The sequence below is a fragment of the Bactrocera dorsalis genome, chromosome 5 (genome assembly GCF_023373825.1).
Source record: "Bactrocera dorsalis isolate Fly_Bdor chromosome 5, ASM2337382v1, whole genome shotgun sequence".
Classification (NCBI taxonomy): domain Eukaryota; kingdom Metazoa; phylum Arthropoda; class Insecta; order Diptera; family Tephritidae; genus Bactrocera; species Bactrocera dorsalis.
The window spans coordinates 35,955,925-35,979,878 of NC_064307.1; the positions used below are offsets into that span (position 1 = coordinate 35,955,925).

At 37.7% G+C, this 23,954-nt stretch overlaps 2 protein-coding genes across 15 annotated transcripts in view; both read left to right on the forward strand.

Annotated features, from left to right (window-relative positions):
- LOC105221855 (cAMP-dependent protein kinase type I regulatory subunit) overlaps positions 1-17,464 on the forward strand; it is a 50,888-nt gene extending 33,424 nt beyond the window's left edge. For all 14 annotated transcript variants that reach the window (XM_011198985.4, XM_029548574.2, XM_029548575.2 and 11 more), the window contains 5 exons: positions 12,458-12,817; positions 12,892-13,111; positions 13,242-13,396; positions 13,466-13,605; positions 14,987-17,464. In XM_011198985.4, the coding sequence (XP_011197287.1) occupies positions 12,458-12,817; positions 12,892-13,111; positions 13,242-13,396; positions 13,466-13,605; positions 14,987-15,071 (960 nt within the window). In that variant the 3' untranslated portion in view covers positions 15,072-17,464. The remainder of the gene's footprint in view (positions 1-12,457; positions 12,818-12,891; positions 13,112-13,241; positions 13,397-13,465; positions 13,606-14,986) is intronic.
- Positions 17,465-21,228: 3,764 nt separating this feature from the next.
- Positions 21,229-23,385, forward strand: LOC105221851 (uncharacterized). The gene is made up of 2 exons (XM_011198980.4): positions 21,229-22,371; positions 22,710-23,385. Exons 1-2 carry the CDS (start codon positions 22,116-22,118, stop codon positions 23,153-23,155), a joined length of 702 nt encoding a protein of 233 aa, XP_011197282.1. The 5' UTR covers positions 21,229-22,115; the 3' UTR covers positions 23,156-23,385.
- The last annotated feature ends 569 nt before the right edge of the window (positions 23,386-23,954 follow it).

Consider the following 23,954-nt stretch of genomic DNA (forward strand, 5'->3'; position numbering starts at 1 on the left):
AAATTTATGGCACTTGAAGCGCATAAAACAACAACAAGCGTTTATGGAATGCACTAATAGCGGCATAAATGCATTTTATTGTTAATATTTGTGTGCTCTGTTGAAATTCAGTCAGGTGTGTCTCACATCCACGTTTCTGTTGATTTCCACTTTACGCTGCTCATGAATTAAAAGGCCTTTATTACATCTTTATTGTGGCGTGGGTGTAAAGTTTGGCGTATTATACTCGATTCTTCTACCGCACCATATCTTTCTTGTTTCACATAAAAAGCATAAGTTTATATAAATAAGAATAAGCTTTAGTGGCGTACGCGGAGAACACGCCATGTGTGGAATTATTTTATGTTTTATTTTTTGCTTTCTTCACAGCATTTCCTTCTGCTGCGAGTAAACCACATACGTGTACATTTTATTTGCTTAGCACTTGCCAAATTTTAAAGGCTCATAAAACAGCGCACGCTTAAGGGCGAAGAGATTTACTCGCGGGCGTCTTTACGGCAGCAAATGATTATGTTTTACTCGTGTTTAAAATGCTGCGAGCTCAAAATTAGAATTGTTTTTAGTTACCTAAATGTTTCATTTGGGCAATATTTGTTTCCACCCACATACATACATATACAACTGTGTTCGAAATAATAGCAGTGGCATGACCAGAAATTTAAGTGAAGCAAAGTGTAATTGGTTTATTATTATTGTATTTAATTCGCTCATATTGAAATACATATGAAATATGATTTCTTTAAAGAATAACATAAAGTGCTTTTTTAAATAAGTAAAAAAAAATTAAATAAATATTAAAGCTTAAATAATTAGTACTTAGTCGAACGAACATTTTTGGATAATACAGCTGCGCATCTCCTAGGCATGAAGTCCACCAAACGCTTGCATTTCTCGAGAGGAATGGCCTTTCACGTCTTCTTCACGACACTCCATAATTGCTTCGTATTTGACGGATTATCTTTCCCCGCAGCTTCTATCACCTCTGCCCAAGGATTCTCAACTGGATTAAGGTCCGATGATTGAGCTGGCCAACCAATAACCGCAACTCCAGTTAGAACAAACCAATTTTTTGCCAGCCTGCTGGTATGCTTGGGGTCGTTGATAGACCCATTTCAACGGCATTTTCCATTGAGCGTGTGCCAGCATAGTCGACTCCATTATTTCAACATACAATTCATCCATGTTTTCTTTAATCCAAAATAACGGACTTGTACCATAGTAAAAGAAGCACTACCATACATTGATTTTGGTATCTCCATTTTTTACCCTCCGTCAAACCTATTTAGGATCAAATGAAGCGTTTACTGGCCTCCGTACATTCTATCGGCGTGTTCGGGAACTAAATAAAACAATTTTTGTTTCGCCGGACCACAATATTTCGTTCTTCAGCAGATTTAACTCTGGCCTGCACATGCTGGAGTATAAGTAATGTCACCTTTCTTGGGCTGCTGCCATCAAGTTTAGCTCTTATTAACTTTTTTTATTATGGAAGCAGTGACTTTAAGATTTAACTCATCTTTAGTTTTTTAAGGCTTTCCTTGGGCCAAAGCCACAACTTTTCTCAACTGTGTCCGCGAAAGAGGTTCTTTTCGTCCTCTTGTTTCGTGATTTGGTTTCCATTTTTTTGCATTCGGAATCATTTTGGCAAAACATCCGAGCAAATATTCAATGATCCTGTAAGATTTTTCTTCCGTCAACATATTTTCTAATAAGATTTTCTTTAGAACAATGTTCAGCCCGACCCATTTTTGCATAGGAAATGTGTTTTAACATTTAAAGAGCGATGTATTCACTAAAGAACTGTCGTATCAATTAACATTAATTAAAATTTTCACATTTCAATCAATTCAAATTTTAAAATATCGGGTCTCATAGAATATGATGACTGTATCAAAAAGCAATTTAAGCCCATAGGCATAGAAAAAACTAAATGAGCAGAATTTTTGAAGTGAACAAATAACATTGTTTCAATTTTCACAAGCCACTGCTACTGATCAGTAAGAGGTTAATTGAAAGGTCTAGTAGTTAGTCCTAATCTTTAAAAGGCACGGGTATAAATTTGATAGCTGTCGGATCATCATCATCATCATGTGTTTAGTTTGGAGTGAAGCAACTTTTGTTATTGTAAAATACGGAACAGAAAGTGATATGCCACTGTGCAGAAGCTTCAGAGTTGGTTTTCTTGTGTTATTTTAACCACAAATGTGTGGTCGAAATCGTGGATCTCACTTAGTGAAATGTGTGAATGAAATGTGGTGTGGCGACGTCAAGTTGCGGCAATAATGTCAATTGCAGAAACGTAGAAATAAAATGGTGTGGCGCAATTGACCGCAACTCGGTTCCGAATAAGAAGTAAAATTATAAAATACCTTCTACTATATGTATGTACATATGAATGCGGAGCAGTACTTATCAATGACTTGTGTGTGTCAAAATTTTGAACCCATGTGAATTAAGTTTAGTTATTGTGAACAAAAATGTACGCGTCTAATTACTGCTTATGTAATCTGTATGTATCTACCGAGATATTTCAAGCTCAGTTTGGCAGAAGACGGATAATAGAGGAGATAATGACAAGACAGTTCTACCTCGCCTTCCTCTATACAGCTTTGAGAGCAAAGAGCGTCCGATAAAATATTTGGCCGCACCGCGTGTGAAGAGTGCCCTCCTTATTGGATAGTATCCAGTCGGAATTGTAGCACTGATTGATTTCTAAGAGCCAGTATATATAGTTACGGGGACCGTTCTCGTTTTACTATAGGTCAGAAAGGTCTTGCAATCGCATAAGTTTTTGTCAGTGCTTGTCGAGCGCAGTGGAGGTCCAACGCTTGAACGTCAGAGGTCATCTCAAAACCGACTCGCTTCCAATAGGGTGAAAATGAAGTAAGAGTGCCCTCCCTAGCAAGCTCCTCGGTTTTTCAGCTTCCAGCGATACCGAGTACCCATAAAAGTCTAATATAGAAGAAGCTTGAAGCTGTGGCTAATAAAGTCATGCATTGCTTGTTTAGTTTTGAGCTCACGGTCAGTATATCCGCTCGGCTATCATAGTGAATGTACGGCTCTCTGAAGGAACTGTACTGGCAGTCAAATCCGCTTCAAAGACCTTACGGTGGTCTGGTATCTTGAAACTAGAATATCTGAAAAGTTCCCGACAAAAGACTCCACTTCTTACCTCCCTCTTAACGATTAATCCATCCGTTAAAAATCTGTTTAAATCGGTTATCCAACGACTTCGTCCTGCCCAGAAATACGTCGTATGTGTGAAGCCAGATGACGTGATTTTGATTGTAAGAAATGCAATCGAAGTAGTGTAGATTTTTAGTGTGTTCGTATCCGGGCCCCATCATCTACACAACTTCCCTAAGTCTAATATCCCCCTTCGCCGGCAAACACCTACCAGCTATGTCCAACGTGTAGAATGTCATTAGTGTCATTGCTGGTGATGCTCTTAAGGCCTCGCAAATGCCGATGCGTGCCGCTTTTTGAACACTCTCCATCTGCTTAGCTAGTGTGGTTTTTCCGCGTGCCGTATATCAGACAACGACCCCCAGAAAATATTAGTCGCTTAACTAGTGTGAAATAGAGCCAGAATATCACTTTTGGTAAAAGGCCAATTGCTTCCCAATTACTCCTTTAAATATTATATAGCGACATATGTCTTCCTCACTCTATTCCTGTCAATGATAAGCCTCAAGAACTTCACTCTATACATCGGTTGAAGAATATTTGTTTATTAATTGATTAAAAAATATATACATAATGTAGTGTACATACTATCTATAGCATATTCTCACATCTTTCCCTCAAATGCTGCGAATTTAAATTGCAACCGAAGTCATCACAAACAATCACCCGGTTTAATAAAACCGAAGTGTGGCGTCAGTTCGCACGCTACTTGCTCGCATGTTTATGTGTTTACATATCCACTGATAGTTTTACGACTCCGCGGTCGGCGATTGACGTGATATCGGGGCATTCGTTTACATTTGGTGAAGGCAATGAAAGCTGATAAATTATTTCTGAAGCATTTAATAGCCAGTTTAACGACCACTCATCTCATCGGTTCGTGAGCCATTAATATCGACCGTGAACCTTTTAACGGTATATAAATATTCATTTATTTAGTTAATGAACTCCTAACTGCTTGTTGCTGACAACCACTTTTTATGTACGGAATTTCACCACGAAAGAGCTGCGTTTAACTAGAAAATAATTACTCTTAGAATGATAAGACTTATACTTAAGATGGTATTTACTGGGGCTTCTGTGGTAATGTCTTGATGAGGATGCTTATGTTGGTGGAGTGATGTTATGTTGTATACATGGTATGGACGTTGCGACTGACTTCTTCTTCTTCTTGGATATAAAGCGCTTGCGCGGTTATATCCGAATCTTCAACCACAATGGTTTTTACTCTCAACTATGGTTGACAATGATTAACTCTCACCATCCATTGTAGAGACTAGATTAGGTTAGGTAAGGTTAAAAGGTCGAACCATAAACGAATTCCATCTCATTCAGCGGAAAACGCCGGTTCATTCCGCTGTCTAAATATTCATTAGCTATTTATTGACAAGCGCTTGCTAAGCTCACGCGAAATCCATAGATCCAGCGCTGGATTCCAAGGCAATAGATACCCAATTCGTTCTTAATTCGTTCTAATCACGACGTGATATCGACGGTTGTCTCCTTTGAGAGTAAATCGGCCTGCTACTTCCAGCGATTCTGATGCAGTGTGGTGATAAAGTAACGTGGTGCTATCGATAGTGTGGCCAGACATTCCTTAACTAACTTTGAGCCCACAGGGAGCTCTTAGCAGTAAGCTCTATCTTCAAGTCTCGCATCGGTGTAAAAGCTCACTGGGCTTATATAGTGGCTTCGACCCATCCAAATGTCCATCGTATGTGAGAAGTGAAAATGCTATTAGGAGTAGACTTTGCGAGGCAGTGATCTAAATTTTCAGGAATGCAGTCGAAGAAGCAAAGTATCAGAATGTCACACAAGTATGATGTTATTCAAGTACCCAGTCAAGTTCCTGACAGCAACCTTCGCAGCGAACGACCTGTCAACTAAAACCCAAATAAGAAAGTTTTCCCAACAAAAAAATAATTCGGATCGGAAAAACACAAAATGAACATTCTTTGGCATTTATTTTTAAGATTATCTCTTTCAAAAGTGAGCCGCGGTCACGTCTCCGTTGAGTCCAATTTTCAATGGCTCATTCGAGCATTTGAACTGTTAAATGGTGAATGACACGCATGATGTTTTGCTCCAAGACCTGAATGGAAGCGGGATTGTCCGAATAGACTTTAGATTTACATATCCGCACAGGAAAAAGTCTAAAGGTATAATATCACACGATATTTGTGTCCAATCGACCGGCCTAAAATGTGAAATTATCTGCTCACAAAAGCGTTTTCTAAATAAATTCATTGATTGATGCGATGTGTCGGAAATGGCGCCGTCTTGTTGAAACCAAATGTTGCCGAGATCACGAGCTACAATTTCGGGCATAAAATAGTTGGTTATCATGGCGCGATAACGGTCGTCATTGACGGTTACGTTTTCACCGGCATAATTTTTGAAGAAATATTGACCGATGATTCCACCGGCCATAACCACAAAAAACCGTTGTTTTTTCTGGTTGAAATGGCAGTTCTGGAATCTTTTCACATCTTTGTCTTCGCACTCTCACTCTTCTTTGTCCCACATGCGGCAAATTAACATGACAGCTTGACACGACTCACTCGTGATCTGTCGGAAAAAGACTATTAAAAAAAGTACCTGTGCTTCGATCTCTCGTTATGCATACTTGAATTAAATACAAACAATAATGAAATAAATGGCTTCACCCGCTAGATCTGTACAGGGTGTATCTTGTCTCACAAAGTGGTTTGCAGGGCGTATACGTGCTCCAAATACTGGTTTATATGAAAATCACTCAACCTGAAATAGTCCATATTTGGTTGATCACTTATAAAGTAATATAAATGTGTACATATAGTAAACCATTGTCTTCGTAAATATAAATAAACTACATTAATGGTTTTATTCTTAATAACCGCATATAGTTTGTTTGCTTACTTACACATACATACTAGACGAGTATGTATAAGTATATTACGAGTATATTTTTCTTTTATACGAGTACCTTAATGTGATTGCTTTGCCCTCTTTGCCACCTTAATTAATTTGTTTTGGTTTACGTAAGTATATATTTCAAATAGGATGATATTTAGCTGCGCATATAACTGTACAAATAACTGTATATGTGTAACAATAATTAAAGCAGAATTGCGGAAAGGAAAAATGTTGCAATATTGTACGTGTTACAGCAAAACATAAAAAGATTATTGGCTGTAAAGTTTTACAATGTATTTGTACATAAATACATATGTACACATTGTCAAGAATAGCAATAAAAATATTCCGCCAAGTAGTTCCATACACACACCCGACGGCCCACCTGCGACACATAGACACATACATATGTACACTCATAACGATGACTTTAATTGACTGCGGACGGTAATGACTGTATTCTGTTCTACAACTATTTTTAATTAAAAGACAACAACAATTCAATTTTCTTTTGTACCAACGACTAGTAGGCAGGAAATGAAAAATTAATATATATTTTAAGAGTGAACTCGATTGCCATAGTTATGTTTATATAAATATGGTGAGCTTTGTTGCGGAAGAGATCCCACGAGGAAGGTAACCATATCGCATTAATCTGGCACGTGAACGATATATGTACCGGGTTTTTCAATAAGAGCGCTGCAAAAGTTTTAAATAATACAAAATCGGTTTGGAATATCGATGAAATTCTTCATTCCTGTGAAAGTACATTCGATGCCATTATATATGGAACTCGATTTCGATATTCGTACAAAGTCGTCGCTGGCATATTGGCATACACCATAGACTAGACGTAGCCCCACAGGAAATAGTCTAACGACGTCAAATCGCACGACCTAGGCGGCCAATTTACTGGGACATTTCGTGAGGTAACACGTTCACTAAACTTGATCTTCAATAAATCGGTTGTGACATTGGCTGTGTGGCTTGTGGCACCGTCCTGTTGGAACCACATATTGTTTAAGTCCATATCATCCAATTTGGGTTCAAAATATTCGGCTATCATTGAGCGGTAGCGATGATCATCACGGATGAAGTTCGACCCAATGACGCCGCTGGCCCATAAACCACACCAAACCGTAATTTGTTCGGTGGTGCTCGAGCGGCTTCGGTTCTTGCGTCTATTTGATTTTGTAAGGATGTAGGCCAAGATCTTTTCGCAAAATTCGCCACGACGACGTCGCAGAGATGCCAAAAGCTTGCGAACGTCGTGTGAGAGACTGGTTTGGGTCTTCCTCAATTGATGCGCTAGCGGCAACAATATTCTTGGCACTACGGGCACTTCTTTGTTTCACTGACACGGAAACATTTTTTATTGTGCCTGTGGATTCAAATTTTTCCACAGACGCTTAATTGTTGATTATGACGACCATACATTGGACGTAGCGCTCTTAAAATTGAGGCCACTCCGTATTTCAGTTCTAGCCATCAGTCAGCTAGTGGTCCCAAACCCAGCGCAGAACCCTGGGGTGGGATGATTCGCCTTCTCACTTAGCAATTCTCATCCGAGACTGTTCTGTCTTTCTGGCAATAACCGCAGAAGCGGTGTCTACGCCAATAAAGAAAGAATTGTTATTAAACTAAAGTCACAGAGCTTTTAGAAGTTGGTAGTTAAAATTTTAACAAACTTCGGGATCCATTTGCTTATGTCTGTTTATACAAACTACATACATACAACTCCCTGTATGTGTAAAATGTAAAAAATTCTGAACTCGCACCTTCTGTCAATTAGGTAATAAAATAAATACTTATGCCCCTAAGTGTGTGTTTACTCATATATGTACATATGTAAAGGGTGTTTTTTTTAGATATGTGGTTAAGAAGAAATAAAATTCATATAATTTGATTTTATGGCCAAGATTTTAGCTTTGTTATAAAAATTAGAGTTTGCCATGATTGCCCTGGCTGGCTCAAAATAAATTCCATCCGATAGGCTTAACTTTCGACCACTTTATGTCAGCAATAACGCCTCGAATGTTCTCTTCCAAGGTATCAAACGTCTCTGACTTTTCTGCGTAGACAAGCGACTTCACGTAACCCCACAAAAAATAGTACCGCGGTGTCAAGTCGCTCGACCTTAGAGGCCACAAGCTCACCACGCGAGATAATGCGCTTACCACAAATTTCCTTCAATACATTTATCGTTTCGATAGTTGTATGGCAAATGGCGCTGTCTTCTTGGAATCAGATGTCCTCCGCATCCAACAGTTTCCAATTCAGGCACGAAAAAGACTAATCTTTTTTCTTAAAATTTAAATTTTAAAAGAAAAATGGACTAATGATTTCCTCTGTAAGTCTGTTTTGCACTTAAATCAAGTAACAGCTGTCAAGAAGACCAACTAAATAAAAATGATTGTCTCATTGAAAACCGTGGTCGTCATCAAAAGCAGGGTCTCTCATCCGGCTGTTATTTCGTTTTCATCGGAGACGTTCTTTATGAGGCGGGTCCCATACACAGCGCACAACTCCGGATGGTTCGCTTTCTCATTTTAGCTCGCCTTCAAACGGATGTTCTTTGCCTACCTAGAATATACTTGGTTTACGACCGGAAGTCTTAAGCTGCTTGAGCCATATGTAAAAGCATCGTTTCTGGCCACTCCCAAGGGAATGGAAATCAGAGAACTTTCCTCACTTGCGTGAAATTCTACACATGACTCCATCCTCCAACTTCTACACTTGACTCCATTCTCCTCATCACTCAAAACCACAAGTCTAAAAAAACACCCATTACATACATGAATTTCTGGTATTTTGTTGTTGTCGCAACAATTTAATTATTAACGTCACATGGAAGCATATGCAAAACAAAGCCGGCACAGAGAAAGAAGAGAAGTACAAATTTCTGTTGGATGGTGGCTCTTCAGAATGCTTTGCAAATGTGCATTTTAAACGCCTACACTCTACATAAAACCAGCATATTTGCATATCTTATACATACATACATACATATGTACAATCAGCTTGTTTATACATTTGCATAGTATGTACTCGTATATTAGCTAGCGGCTGCGGATTGGTGGTGTGGACGGGAATGTCAATTTCGCTTGAATTTCCGCTGCCTGAGTGGTGGAATGTCGCATGCCGTCTTTCAATTTAAAGCGAAATAATAATAAAAGCTAATGAATGTACGATAAACTTGTTGTTACAGATTGGTTTGCAGAGATTTGCTTGCTACATTTAGCATTTGGTGCTACGGGGCGTATAAGTTTCGTGAGTTGACATCCTGTGCCATTTGTCGCGGAATTCAATCATTGATCCAGCTTCTGACAATTTTTTTTTTTTTTTTTTTTTGCCGCAATAATGGCAGTAGGAAAAGTCGCAAAAAGTCTTGACACGCGTATAAAGTAGTCTTTATTTTATCTTGCTTGCTGTGGGGCTTGTGGTATTTATAATCATAACATTTGAGGCAAATTTACCACGTTTTCGCGCCTTTTACTTTAATTTAAGCCTTGAGGGGTTACATGGGGTTTCCTCGAGTAAAAAAACAGCATTTTTTCAACAATTTTTTCTCATATAAAAAATGAAACATTTTATTCGAATTTTTTATTGTTACAAACATACATTATTAGCAAAGAAATTCTGAAATTGCGACGCCATTTCCGGTGAGCCTTCGGGAAAAAGACGCGCCTGCATTGGTAGGATAACTCCTTACAGGATCATGTAAAGTGAAAAAAATACTGTTACTTAGAACATAGACGAATGAAAAAATTGAAAATTGGATTTTTGGCAGTAATTTTTACAAAAAAAAATATGAAAATTTCGTCATATTTTTTTTTAAATAGTTATAATCGAAAAAAAAGAAGAGAATTGTACTTCAAGGGCCTGTGTAAAATTTCATGCAGATTGGTTGGGGAGTTCTCGAGAAATCTTGCCAACTGGGTTCAAAAACACAGTTTCGAGAAAAACGCGTTTAAAGACGGCGCACTTAGCCTAGCTAGCCTCAAGCGCACAAGTTCTCAAGGCTGTATCTCCGAAACTATTACTCGGATCAACTTGATAATTTAAGGCAATATTCTAGAGATGTTGTAGAATTTAATAAAACAATAAAAAATGAATTTTTTGAAACCCGTAAACCCATGTAACCCCATAATTTAATCTTTAAGGTTTGATGAATTTGTGCAAAAACGATGAATGTTATCCGAGCTTTGCATAAGCCGAACCAAGCGTTAGTAAATGGTTTTCTGAATTTCGTACAGGTTATATGAGAACATCATTCGCAACATGTTGTAACAGAGAAAAAGAAGGACGTTAATGCCATCTCTCAACCAAAAATGGTCGAAATTGGACCATAGACTTTCAGTCCCCAGATTTCGAATATGTGAAGCTCTGTGCCTGTCTGTGACTTTGCCCTGAAAATATCGCTCAATCTTTCAGATATACTAAACAAATTCAGAGGGAATATTTTCCTGATATAAAAATGCTCTTATGTCGAAAATAGGTAAAATCCGGTTCCAATGAACCCCATTTGCCATATATACTAAACATTTAAACATGTAAACATTTTCTCTCCTGATTTTATACTTCATATATCGATCAATATGTGAGTTATCTTAAATAAATTCAGAGATAGTCTTTCTGTAATAATTGTCTGTGCTTATACCGACAATGGTTCTAATCGGAACAATTCCTTCACTTTCCAGTTGACTTTAAACAGTTTATTTAGATTAATATGTTCAATATTTTAATGACAATAAGTGTTTTCCAAACCATTAGCTGAAGATGAATAAAATCGGTCTAAGTTCAAGCCTCCTTTACACAGGCATTTGCGTCTCCGTATGCAGTTGTCAGGTGTTCGGTGTGTAAGTCCGATTTCAGCGTTCGCAGCCTCCTGGCGATTAACAGGACGTATGCAAAATTTGAGGTTTTCAATGAGATGAAGATAAACTATACTACTATGTTCAAAAAATTGTAAGACTTTGTTCATAATTTTAAAATTCTTAATTTAATCTTCAAAATCTTTGTCGTTTCCCTCAAAGTGAACCCGCTTGGCCCCATTACACTTATGCCAACGTTGTTTCCGATCCTCGAAACAGTTGTTGAAGACAATGTCCGGTATAGCCTTCCACATAACACTCAAATAGTATTCCTAGTTGAAAGTTTGGCCTCGATATATGAAAAAAACTGTCAACATAACCTTGATTTTTAACCTGCTTTGCGTGGTTGTTTCGGCTTCGGCCCATCTTTGCCACGATATTCGGCCGGTTGATTGTCTATCTCCGGCTCTTAAGCATAGAGCAAGACTCTTAGCCAGTAATTATACGTTTCATGGCATCCTGGTAGTTGGAAAGCATTGTTTCGCAGATGTTAACGAGACGCTGTTCTTCGAAAAAGCTTTTGATGATTTTGGACCCAATCTGGTTTCCCTTTTCTTAGGCCCAATGATCCTTGAAAATGGTTTTCACCGATCCTTCCAATATTTCAACGATGTCAGTAAGATCTCTGACTATTAATGGTCGATTCTCAAGCACCAATTATTTTATTTTATTATTGTGTTTATCATCAGTTGATGTTGATGGCTGCCATGGACGTAGTTCGTCGTCAATGCGTTTTCGACCCTCTTTGAATAATTATTACCAGTCAAAAATACTTGCTCGCGACAAACAATTATAACCTAAGACCTTTTCCAATATTCTGAACGTTTCGGTAATACAAATTTCATTCCGCACACAAAATTTAATAGAACTTCTTTCTTGAAGATTTTCACTCATCGTAAAAATCGCTTATTGCACTTTATGTACTTCAGAAAGACAAGCGTATACTAAATACTAATGATTATTTTGATGTGACATTTGGCACAGGTGTCACTTTGAGTCATACCAATCTAAAAAAAAAAAAATTACGACGAATGGGCTTTCGAGTGAAATTAAAAAAAAAAAGTCTTTGTAATATTTTTTGACCACAGTGATAAAATTTACTAATTTTCCTACTTGTAAAGAAGTTCTAAATTAATTTATCAAATTTTTTGGACTTTTCAAAATACTGTTTGAACTGCTCGATTTTCCTACAGAGTATGCACTTCTATTCACAAATAGATTTGTTTCATTTAATGTAAATATTTACACACGTGCAAGTATATTTGCTTCACCTTTAATTACATAAGTGATTTAGCAATCGCATTGAACAGTCAGCAATTTTTTCGATCTGAGGGTTTGTTTATACACATTACAGTATTGCATAACATAACATCTGTGCATTCTTTATTTACAAAATGCCTCATTACACAATTGTATTTGTATTACCTTATTTACATTATTGGCTTTCTCCTTTCGTATTGTTCGTGCAACTCATTCATACATATTTTATTGCTTTATTACAGGAACAAGTTAAGCTTGACGCCCATAAACAGGTGACCAGTCCAGATGATTTCGAAGATCTCAGTCCAATGCCACAAACGGCCGCCCCGCCAGTGCGACGACGTGGCGGCATCTCAGCCGAGCCGGTCACCGAAGAAGACGCCACAAGTTATGTGAAGAAAGTTGTCCCTAAGGATTACAAAACAATGGCCGCGCTCTCCAAGGCGATCGCCAAAAACGTCCTATTTTCGCATTTGGATGAAAATGAGCGTTCGGACATTTTCGACGCCATGTTTCCAGTTACGCATTTAATGGGTGAGAACATTATTCAGCAAGGCGACGAAGGTGACAATTTCTATGTTATTGATCACGGCGAGGTTGAGGTGTGTAAATAAAAGAAAGAAACAAAATCAAAAAAAAAAGTAAATTCTGTAACTGTATGTTCTCAACTTTGCAGGTGTTTGTGAATTCCGAATTGGTTACAACAATTGGCGAGGGTGGCAGTTTCGGTGAGTTGGCGCTCATCTATGGCACGCCACGTGCAGCTACTGTGCGAGCCAAAACCGATGTCAAACTTTGGGGCATCGATCGCGATTCCTATCGCCGAATTCTGATGGGTTCCACCATACGCAAAAGGAAAATGTACGAAGAATTCTTATCGCGTGTATCAATTTTGGGTAAGTTGGGTTCAAATTAAACGAATTCGTAAAATACGTAAAATATAGAGCCCATAATTATTTCTTTGTAAATAATCACTAGTCAATGATATACTTATATAGAGTTACATAACATATTTTTATTTTACAGAGAGTCTTGATAAATGGGAACGTCTTACTGTGGCCGACGCTTTGGAACCCGTACAATTCGAAGATGGCGAAACAATTGTCAAACAAGGTGAACCAGGCGATGATTTTTATATCATTTTAGATGGCACCGCGGTTGTGCTCCAACGAAGAGCTGAGGTAACATAAACACAACTATCAATAATTAGTTATAAATTATAACTAATTGAATTTTATTTCACTTAATAGCAAGGAGATGAACCCGCTGAGGTTGGTCGTTTGGGTCCAAGTGACTACTTTGGTGAGATCGCTTTGCTGTTGGATCGGCCCAGAGCGGCCACTGTGGTAGCAAGAGGACCATTGAAATGTGTTAAATTGGATAGAGCGAGGTAATTGCGTTTATAAAATTTAATTTAATTTTGTTTATTTGCTACAAATTTTCGTATTAAACTTAGTTACTGAGTATTAGACCTAGTGCTCATTGAAACATCGTGCCCAATGTAATATGTATAATACAATTTTGCAACCAAAAGAAAAAAAAGAAAAAAAGAAGAAAAAATGTCAGCTTGGGTTGCGTCGAAGCTTTAATACTCTTCACAAATAAAAAACTTTCCCTACAAGAGCTTGATTCTGATTCAGCTTATTTGGCAGCTATATGTTATCGTTTTTTGATCAGAACGATTTCTTCGGAGATTAAATTTTTGTTCATTCCGAATTTTTTGAAGATATTTTGCCAAGCAAAAATTTTTTCCATACAAAATCTTGTTACTTTATATGTATACTCATATCTTCGACGCATCTATTGTGGTACATATCATCATTAGGTTAGATCATCTTAATCTAGTAGGCCAATAAACCACGCATAGACCATTTTGGTCCTTTGCGATAACGGATGGAGTTTAGTTGATATGTCCAAGAGGAATAGTTATTTTTTAAGATGCCTGGGCTTGACGCGAATTTTAACAGACTTTGCGGCCTCACTATCGATACCCTCCTCCAGTGTATCATACTGTGGCGACTCGAGATGCTAACAGCGTAGTCTTGCCAATGCGGGATAAGAGATCCTCCATTGCTTCCCTGGTGCCCTGCTCTCGACATTTCCTTCAGTCTTCTTTATCGGTCAGCCGCATCTTGAGGGCGTGTGTGTTGCCACCAGACAGTAACCATTTTGTGTATTTCCGATCTACTGTTTTGCACATGACTTCTGCTGTTTTGTACCCAGGTAGCTTGTTCGATCGGGTTGTGATTTTCTTTACCATTATTTTGTCAAGAACGTCGTATAGACAATGCATGGGTTTTGTCCACTACTTCATTGCCCTCGTTGCCTTTGTAGCCTGGCACCCAGTAGAAATGAATTTGCTTACTTTTGACAAAAGTTTCCACTGCTGTCCTGCTTCCCAAGAGACTTCTGACCGATATGCGATACGAAGTTACTGCCTTCATCGCTGTTTGACTGTCTACGCAGATGTTGATTCTGGATTTGGCTGCAGGTATATTAGAGGCCAACTAGACCTCAGTTTGAAATATACTGCAGTGGTCCGGCAAATTAAAAACGTTGCCTTATGCCCAACTCTGGACAGTAGATTCCAGCACCGACTTCATCGTCCATTTTCAAGCCATCCGTATAGCTGTTTAGGGCGTTGCGCTAATTATTATAACCTAAGCTATACTCTCGTCAATATTATTTCCATCACATCATAAATATTTAAATGTACACATTACAGTGTTAATTGTTTGTTATTAATTCAAACTCACATTTTATTTCTACAGATTCGAGCGCGTGCTGGGACTCTGCGCCGACATTTTGAAGCGTAACATCACGCAATACAACAGTTTCGTTTCGCTTTCTGTCTAAGGCAGCAATTCAACATTTTAAGAGACTCCACATTTACTTAGATCGAAATTTTTTGAGGTAGTAACTTTCAGTTGGGAATAAACATGGGATTGTGTCACCTTTATTAGACGGAAATTAAATCAACGGAAAAATATCTACCTACTATTAAACACGTAAAACTTAAACAAAATCAAAGACAACAAGTTATCAAAAAAAAAATTTGAAACAAAAAAGGGAAATAAACATTTTAAACTCAATACAAAAACTGTGAGCAATTGCAACGTGGAAACGTGGGCTGTTAAAAATAGACGCAACATATACAATTGAGAGAAAAACGTAAACAAAAGCAAACAAAACAAAACCAAACAATGAAGAAAACACAGCTTTAGGCTTTCGCATACTTCTAATTGATCATTGCTCATTCTACTTGGAAACAACAACAACAATTGCACTTTGCGCACCAAGCATCAAGTATCAAGCATTTACAAGTTTAAAATTGCCAAAGCACAAAACCATCAACGTCAGTGCGTGTGTGGGTTAATGACTTGTTTGCATGGTTTTATTGCACTCTTCGGAAAGTGAATGTGTTAACATGATAAGGCGCGGCAAGTGGTCGCAGCTAATTTGACGCACCATACCAGCCACTGTAGCTCATAATAACTTACTAAATTTTGCTGTTTTCCGATTCTCAATACTTTCAAAGCTTTTAGAATGTACACTTAAATAGTTTTATAACTTATGAAATTTTGCTTTCGGTCGAAATTCAAATACTTGTAAATATGTAAGACTTTATTTGCGAAAATATAAATATTTACTGTTACAAATCTGCAAATGTTCATATGCATTTTGACGTCAAATTGTCAAAAATATTCATTATCGATGTTTGATTTACATTTATAACGTGTTAAAAATTGTTACTAATATACTTACATATATGTATGTACATGTGTAAACATAATTTCTGTGTATATTTGGCTTGCTATGGGTTCACTTTACTTGGCTGCGCGCTCTTTTAGCAATAAATAACACAATAATACAAACAATATTGCAAACTATGGACCTTTCCCTATTTGTGCAACTTGTTAACGCCCCAACTAGCTTCCATGTGTCTACCTATCTTTATCACAACGCTCTAAGTAAATATGAACTTAAATGTTAACCGTAAAAACTTATATCCTAACGACAAAATGCATTTAAGACGGCATGAAACCAAACGCCCGTTTTTATGCTTTAACTGTAATTGTTTTGAATTGAAAAAAAAAAATTAAAATTTTGACTAAAATGTGGATGAAATATAGACTACTTTTAATGTGAAACACTTATGAAGAACCCTAAATGAATTGAAAAGTCGTTGAAAGCGACACACACAAATATCATTAATTTCCTTTTTAACTAGAACCATTTTTAAACTTGTGGCGCACTGACCAAAAACCACAACGTTAGTGTGTTGAAACAACAAAAAAAAAAAAACTAATATGTAATACTCCGGTAACGGCACAGTACTAATTTATAACAATTATAATAAAACGTATTTAAAGATTCATAAAATCAAAAAAGTGCTGGTGCGCTCTCGTTTGTAAACTAAAATAATTATACATCAACCTAAAACACGAAACACATAAATATATATGTATGTATATCCATAACTTATGTATAACAACAAATTACTTATAACCTTACACAATTCTTCACACAACACACTTACTATTTTGTGTTGAGAAATTGCGTAAAGAATGCTGCATGTTGGCCCGTTAGTTCTACTAACACCAGCTAAAGCGGCGCAACAGGTCAACAAGTTGCTGCGTAATAGGTAAAGCACCCGCCGGCGGGTTGAAGGTACATGCATACAATGCACTGGCATGAAATATATTAAAGTGAATAAATATGACTATCAAACGAAACGAAATTTCTATATAAATATCTTATATTCGTATTGGAAACTGACAATGGCCGCAGGTCGTCGCAGTGGCGACTTTCTGTCTCGTTTGTCTTGTCTTGCATAACTTAAAAAATAAAAACCACATTGGATTGCTGTGAAACATTCACCTATAACAACAACAACACACAGGTTATAAACATGTCAATACGTATGTATTGTGCAAGAAAACTGATCTATATATACATACATACATATGCAAGTTAAATTTATCGAACATTTATACTATCTAATCATCGTTTGTATTTATAAATATATATATGTATATGTATATTAAATTGTGAACTGAATTGCATATGCGATGCTTGTACTACTGATTAAAAAAAAAGTGTAGCTACTTTAAGATAAATATTGAATACATTTTAATGCTTCGTTGCACACACACATACATACATCAAAACATACATATGTTCATGAAATAAATATATACGAATAAAAATTGAACAAATGCATTGTTTCAAAATTACCGTTATGGTGACATGTGGATATTTTTAATTTAACGCGTCAATATTCAAAGATATGACCCTTGCGTTCGCTTAAATTTTTAGAAAGAACAATTAAGGAAGGGGTAAGTTCGAGTGCGAACGAACATTTTATACTCTTGCAACTTGTACTCGTAAGAATCAAAGCCGGTTAAGGTTTGTTAGAAAAATGAAAATTAGTATATGAATTTCATGGGATTTTATCTATTAACTATTTACTAAAAAATGTTCCCTAAGATTCACTAAGATACCTCACATACAATCACCAATCATATGGAGTAAAGTCAGCCGGATGTTCGAAAATCCTGATACTAGTTATATGGGGGTTAGGTCAAGTTTTCGCCAAATTTTGTCTATTTTAAGCACAGAGATACACTGTTATAAGTAAAACCCGCATTATAATTTTGATTCTAATAACTCAAATATTGGGTGATATATGTATGTATGTAATATAAAGTTGAATTGAAGTTCCCAAAACCTTTATATTAGGATATACCTACACCCATATGGGAAGTATTAACCCGATGCAACCTCTTTTCGACTCATAGGCCTACTGTTGTCAGGGAAGGATTTCCCTGAATTTCAGTTTCTATACATTGACCGATATTTTCGGCCAAAAGTCAACTATCGCGCTTTTAGTAGTTTTTAACCGTACCGTTATATGACCGGGACCGGGATTATCATTCGATTTAATCAATTTTCACACTGCCGTAGGAGTTCTTATAATATTTGAGCTGGTTAAATTTGGTTCTTGTAGCTTTAGTGGTTTAGAAGGCATGTACAACTTATTAGAGGGCAGGGCCAGGCTCACTTTTTCAAAATAACACACACACAGGTGGCCTTTGCTACTGCGATCCTCTGTGCGAAATTACAGCTCTATATTTTAATTTAAGTTTTACATATTTTCAAGAAGATATGTACGTATATAAATTCCATTGAAATAGTATACGGAGCGATTTTCGAGCTATAGTGGCCAGTTCAAAAAACATAGTTTTGAGAAAAACTCATTTGAAATTGTACACTCAATTTACGTAAAGCTTGCATCTATCTGCTCTCGAACGTTCCAGAGCGCCCAAGAACCATTTGCTACTTATCGATACTAGCTCGATAAGTATTTTTCGGATTTACTTCATATTTCCAGATAATATTTCTAAGATATGATACTTAAAGAAAATGCAAAATTAAATTGATTGTTTGAAAATTCTGACTACCCGTAATGAAAATGCGTCGAGCTTGAGGCTTTTAACTTCTTGTTGACCTCTTGAGCCTTTCCCCTGGTGAAAGCAAACAGCGCGTTTTGTCATTTTACATTCGCCATATGCACTGAAGCGTACTGTACAAATTTCTGGCTAAAACAGTTCGAAGACGCTTGGCGTAACATCCGTCAAAATTATGGATGCCTGTAATAGTTACTTTATTAATATTACCAACACTGGAGGAACTAATTAACCTGTCGACCTTCACTAACTATAGGATCACACCATCTGTTCTTAATTATCTCGATTGGTTAATCCACGAACTTTATTCCAACTGTTGTAATCGATGCAAATTCCGCTGGATTATTACCTTTGCTATTGCTTGCTTCATTCCTGTTGGTAGAATTTGGATATCCACCCCAACTTCCAACAAAAGAAGCTGACTTAGCAAGGTTGATATCTGTGGTCTCCACATTAGGAACCTAATATGCGAGATTCAATAACTATTAAATCACTATAGAGCACTTGTAGTCCCGTAACCTCTCCGCTGTTGTGAGTAAGCTCTTAGTAACCAAATAATGGTCCATAAAACCAATGGTCCATGTAAACCAATTTTTGATTTCTCAATAGTGTAAGTATGAAATTTTGCTATGAGGAAACAATTGATAAAGGAAGGTATGTAGCTATGATTAATGCCACTCTGGGCCTTATTAATGCTGACTGAGTCATGTTGATGCAGCATCATAGGACATCTATAATATTGCTATCCCGTTCCGTTCTACCTTTTCTGGACAGCTATTCTATTTCAGGACAGCTTACTGGGTTGCAAATATTCTGGGTCTAGATAGTAGTGGTGGAGTTTGGCATTCACAGAAAAAGTGGAAAACGGGTTGCTTATTTCATTGTAGTTGCGGTACACATTGTCCTGTCACTCATTTTCAGCGCAAGTCCTCCAAGAGGTCAGTGCTCCGTTATAATAGCTGTAAGTCTGTCGATACTATTCCTGGACCTATGTAATAAGTTTTTAGCCTTATCATACTTCGGTTGTTGTTGTTGTAGCGGCAGAATTCTGCCGAGTTGACAGTCTCCGGACTGTCGTAGGAACTTCGGTCATATGCATCTACTTCGTTATTTAGAAGTTGGTTACTGAATTCCATCTGCTCTGAGCTATTTGCTGAAAGTTTGTATGAAGCTGTAATTTCATTGTTCCCAGAGGACATGGTATTATCTCCGCCTCGGATTCCTCTAAAGAGGTTAAAAACTTGGCCAAAAATGTTTTAATGGTCGTACAAAATACAGCTTGTGCAAGAACTGAAACCGTTCGAGAAAAATGTTGTTTAGCGATAAGACCCATTTCTGGCTCAATGCATAATTAAACAAGCAAAAATGCCGCATTCAGGACGAAGAACAACTTGAAGAGTTTCAAGAGCTGCCAATTCATGCAGAAAAAACACGGTTTGGTTTGGTTTGTGAGCCGATTGAATCATCGGTGCATATTTCTTCAAAAATGATGCCGGTGAGAACGTAACCGTCAATGGAGACGTTATCGCGACATAATAACCGGCTATTTGATGTCTGAAGTTGGAGCTCGTGATTTCGCCGATATTTGGCTTCAACAAGACAGCGCCACTTCCCACACATCGCATAAAACAATAGATTTATTGAGAGAACACTTCGGTGAGCAGATGACACGCTTTGGGCCGGTCGCCTGACCACAAAGATCGTGTGATATCACACCGTTAGACTTTTTCCTGTGGGGATACGTAAAGTCTAAAGTCTATGCGTACAATCCCGCTTCGATTCAGGCCTTGGAGCAAAACATCACGCGTGTCATTCGCCAATTGCCAGTGGAACGTGCTCGAACGAGTCATCGAAAATTGGACTTAACGGATGGACCATCTGAGGTTTAGCTGCGATCAACATTTGAAAGAGATAATCTTCAATAAATAAATGCCAAAGAATGCTCTTACGAATGATAATAAACATTCCCCATTTAATTTGAAGTTTCAGTATTTTTTTCCTAAAAAGAGTGGGGCACCTCGAAATGGATAATTTTTTATAAGGGATTTAATGTAAAAAAAAGTAAAAAAAAATTAAGGTTTTGTCTATTCTTTTGATTTTAAAACTTGATTCAACTAAAGGCTCAAATTTTTCAGGGAATTTTTTTTCAATAACATTTTCATGTGTTCGCAAAGAAATAAAAAAGTTGTTAAAAATGAAACACCGTTATGTAGATACAATGATCAGAAAATTTTAAAATTATTACAAATTATTATTAATAACTAAATTATTAACAATTAAGTAGCTGAAAGTTAATAACAAACAAATCAGAGGAAATTGTGTTAGGCTGATGAAGGAGTGCTGGCCTGATGACGCGGCAAAAAATAGCCTTTTACTGAAAGAACATACCATGGCTTCACTTCTTCTTCTTCTTGTAAAAAAACCAGCAACTTTATAAGTGATTCCTCTCTTTTCTCCCCTAACAACGTCGACGGGATGTACAACAATTTACATAGTTGGCATATTTATTATTATAGCGTATACAGTATGCTTCAGAAATGAGGTTGCGTATACGTCACGGTATCTTGCATCAAAATGAAGTAACAAGCCGATATGGGCATTCAGTTCATTACAAAACGAGTAAAACCATTGCAAAGGAACAACTTCATGCAAACACATTCCTGCATTTCTGTTGCTTAACAAACAAGCTTGTAACACCATAAAATTTAATTTAATTCGTTCTTTCCAAACCGCTTTTAACTATAGTAGTATGTCTGCCAGCTGCTTTGGCAGCGCTCGACGTTTGCTAGGCATTCATCGATAGACGAATCGATAGCTAACGCAACGAGTGCAGAGAACGCAATTACTAGCATAGAAGAGGCGATGGCTGCAATGCGGCCTCCCGCCGCACCCATCAAACCTAAACGAACAACAACATCAAACACTTTCAATTAAACCAATGAGAGTTCTACGCTTTTCCACGGCCGCCAGCTCGCGGCTACACTCTCGCACGTACACACCGAATAGAATATGCCGCATTAGTCAACGAGTTTAACCAGTCATGCAGCCGACTGCATATTTGACTTAACGCAAAAACAATAAACAAAGGAACGACCGCGAATAGTCGGTTCAGAGCATTTGAGTGTGTCACCTCGTGTAACGGCAGCGGCAATCAAAGAATATTTTGTTTATATCTTTTTGTATGATTAACGACGTACGTACGCTTTGCGGAGTGTATGCGCTGCGGAATATTCATAGAAACAAGACGATCAGTGCCACATTCACAACCGTGCCATTTAGTCAGAACTGCTGACGCTGAGTAGTTATATTTTCGAACAGTTTAAAGTCATTATTTAAAAAAGGAAAACAAACAAAAAAAACGAAAGAAAACGAAAATCAAAACAATAAAATTTTCTGTAACAACGAACCGTAAAAATCTGCGCGCCCCACAATGCTGGACACGATCGTTTATATACCTACAATATTGGCGTACGTTTTTATACTGCTGCTCGTGGTCATCCTCTGCTTCATTGTGGTCTATGTCAGCCACAGGATCTACGTTTGCATCTACGACAATCTGCCGGTGGCGCATGCGGCCATTTCCACCATAATGAGCATGGAGTACAAGGACAATTTGCCCAGCAGAAGTAACAGCGGCATCGTCTTGAGTTCGAACGAAGCTCTGCACGAGCGAAAGGCGAAAACAGGTTAATTGCACTGAACAAGCTGACTCGTTGCAGTGCTACGGCATTGTGGCGCCAGCTTATAGCCCACAGCATGCCGCGCCGTCAACCATACCCAACCGTAGACTGTAAGTTTGCACGGTGTTGCAGCTGTGGCTATGAGATGACGGTGTTGGTGGCGCTGTTATGGCTTTGATGGCTTGCTTGTTAGTGTGGTTCAGCGCTACAAATGTAAAAGCTTAAATATTTCAGTTGATTGTTTTTTCATATTGCTATTATCCCCTCGTGCTGCCGCTTCAAACGATATACGTGAACTATAACTTGGATTGCCGACTTTGCAATATTTCCGTTAAAAAATGCAGCGCTGCGTATAATTGTCACTCTCGCACCGTGCTACCTAGCCTATGTGCCAGTGGACACTGAAAAACACGTCAAGTCTACGGATGATTTCGAATTGAACGCGGACTATCACGAGCACAAAATGATCAAATACTATGATCGCCTGTCGCAAATACCAATAACAGATCACATGTCGTCGTGCGTCAGCGAGCGCCAGCTGTATCCCAGTTCACGCCGGGTAGCAAGGCGCCGAGCATCGTCGAGAATCGCGGCAAGAGATAATGCGCCCATAAAGACTGTAGCCACTTCCACCACCAGGCTAACGCAATTTATCGAAACCGGCAATAATTTCAGAGAGGTCGCCGCTTCCAGCCTATCCGCGCCGACTGTGCGTCCATCGGTCACCTTCGCGCATGCCATGAATGCGCTCGGCAACATCAAAATCAATCCGCCAGAAGATACAATTTAAAGCATTTGAAAAAATTCGAAAATATACAAATTACTTACAAGATATCCGGACAGCAAAGACGAATTTATATTGCTCGCTTACAGCAACAATGTGTTTACGAGTTTAATTACGGTATTATGCAGTTGAAAAACTCGTTTCTATTATTTCTAGAGCGAAGCATTTAAAAGTGATATGACCACTTAGCGCTTCGTAAAACAGAATTAAAGGTGTTTCATGCAGTCACACACATACATTTATGTATATATGTACTATAATGTAAATAATATTGTATATACTTGCGGTGCATATGCACGAATGCATATTTATAAGAGTGTTTAATGCATGAAAAATTTAATTGTAATTTACAGTCTAGATTTTACTCCGGTCGAACACGAAATATTGCCCATCAAAGTCCAGCAGACGGAATCATGTCAGAAATAAGTTATACTTATGAACTACGTTAAGTACACCTGCAAATCATAGGGTAGGACAGTAATATGTTAAGATGGCTTAAGTCGAGTTAAGTTAGTTTTGGTGTCTTGAGTTATTCCGTGCGATTTATGCGAGACTGATGCTTAGGTGCTATCTAAAAAAAAATTTCTTGGCATTACAAGCGATTTTCAGAAAAATAGCGAAAAGTTTTGTCCACAGGTTCAATTTCTAGTGAAAAACCTATCTTGACTTAACTTAAGTTAGTTTAACGTTATGAAAATATTGGGTAGTCGAAAAAGTCTTTTCGTATTTTGTCAATGGTTGTCGTTGCAGTCGTGTATCTACAGTGCTACCAATCAAATTGTGTCATACCTTATATCATAAAAAA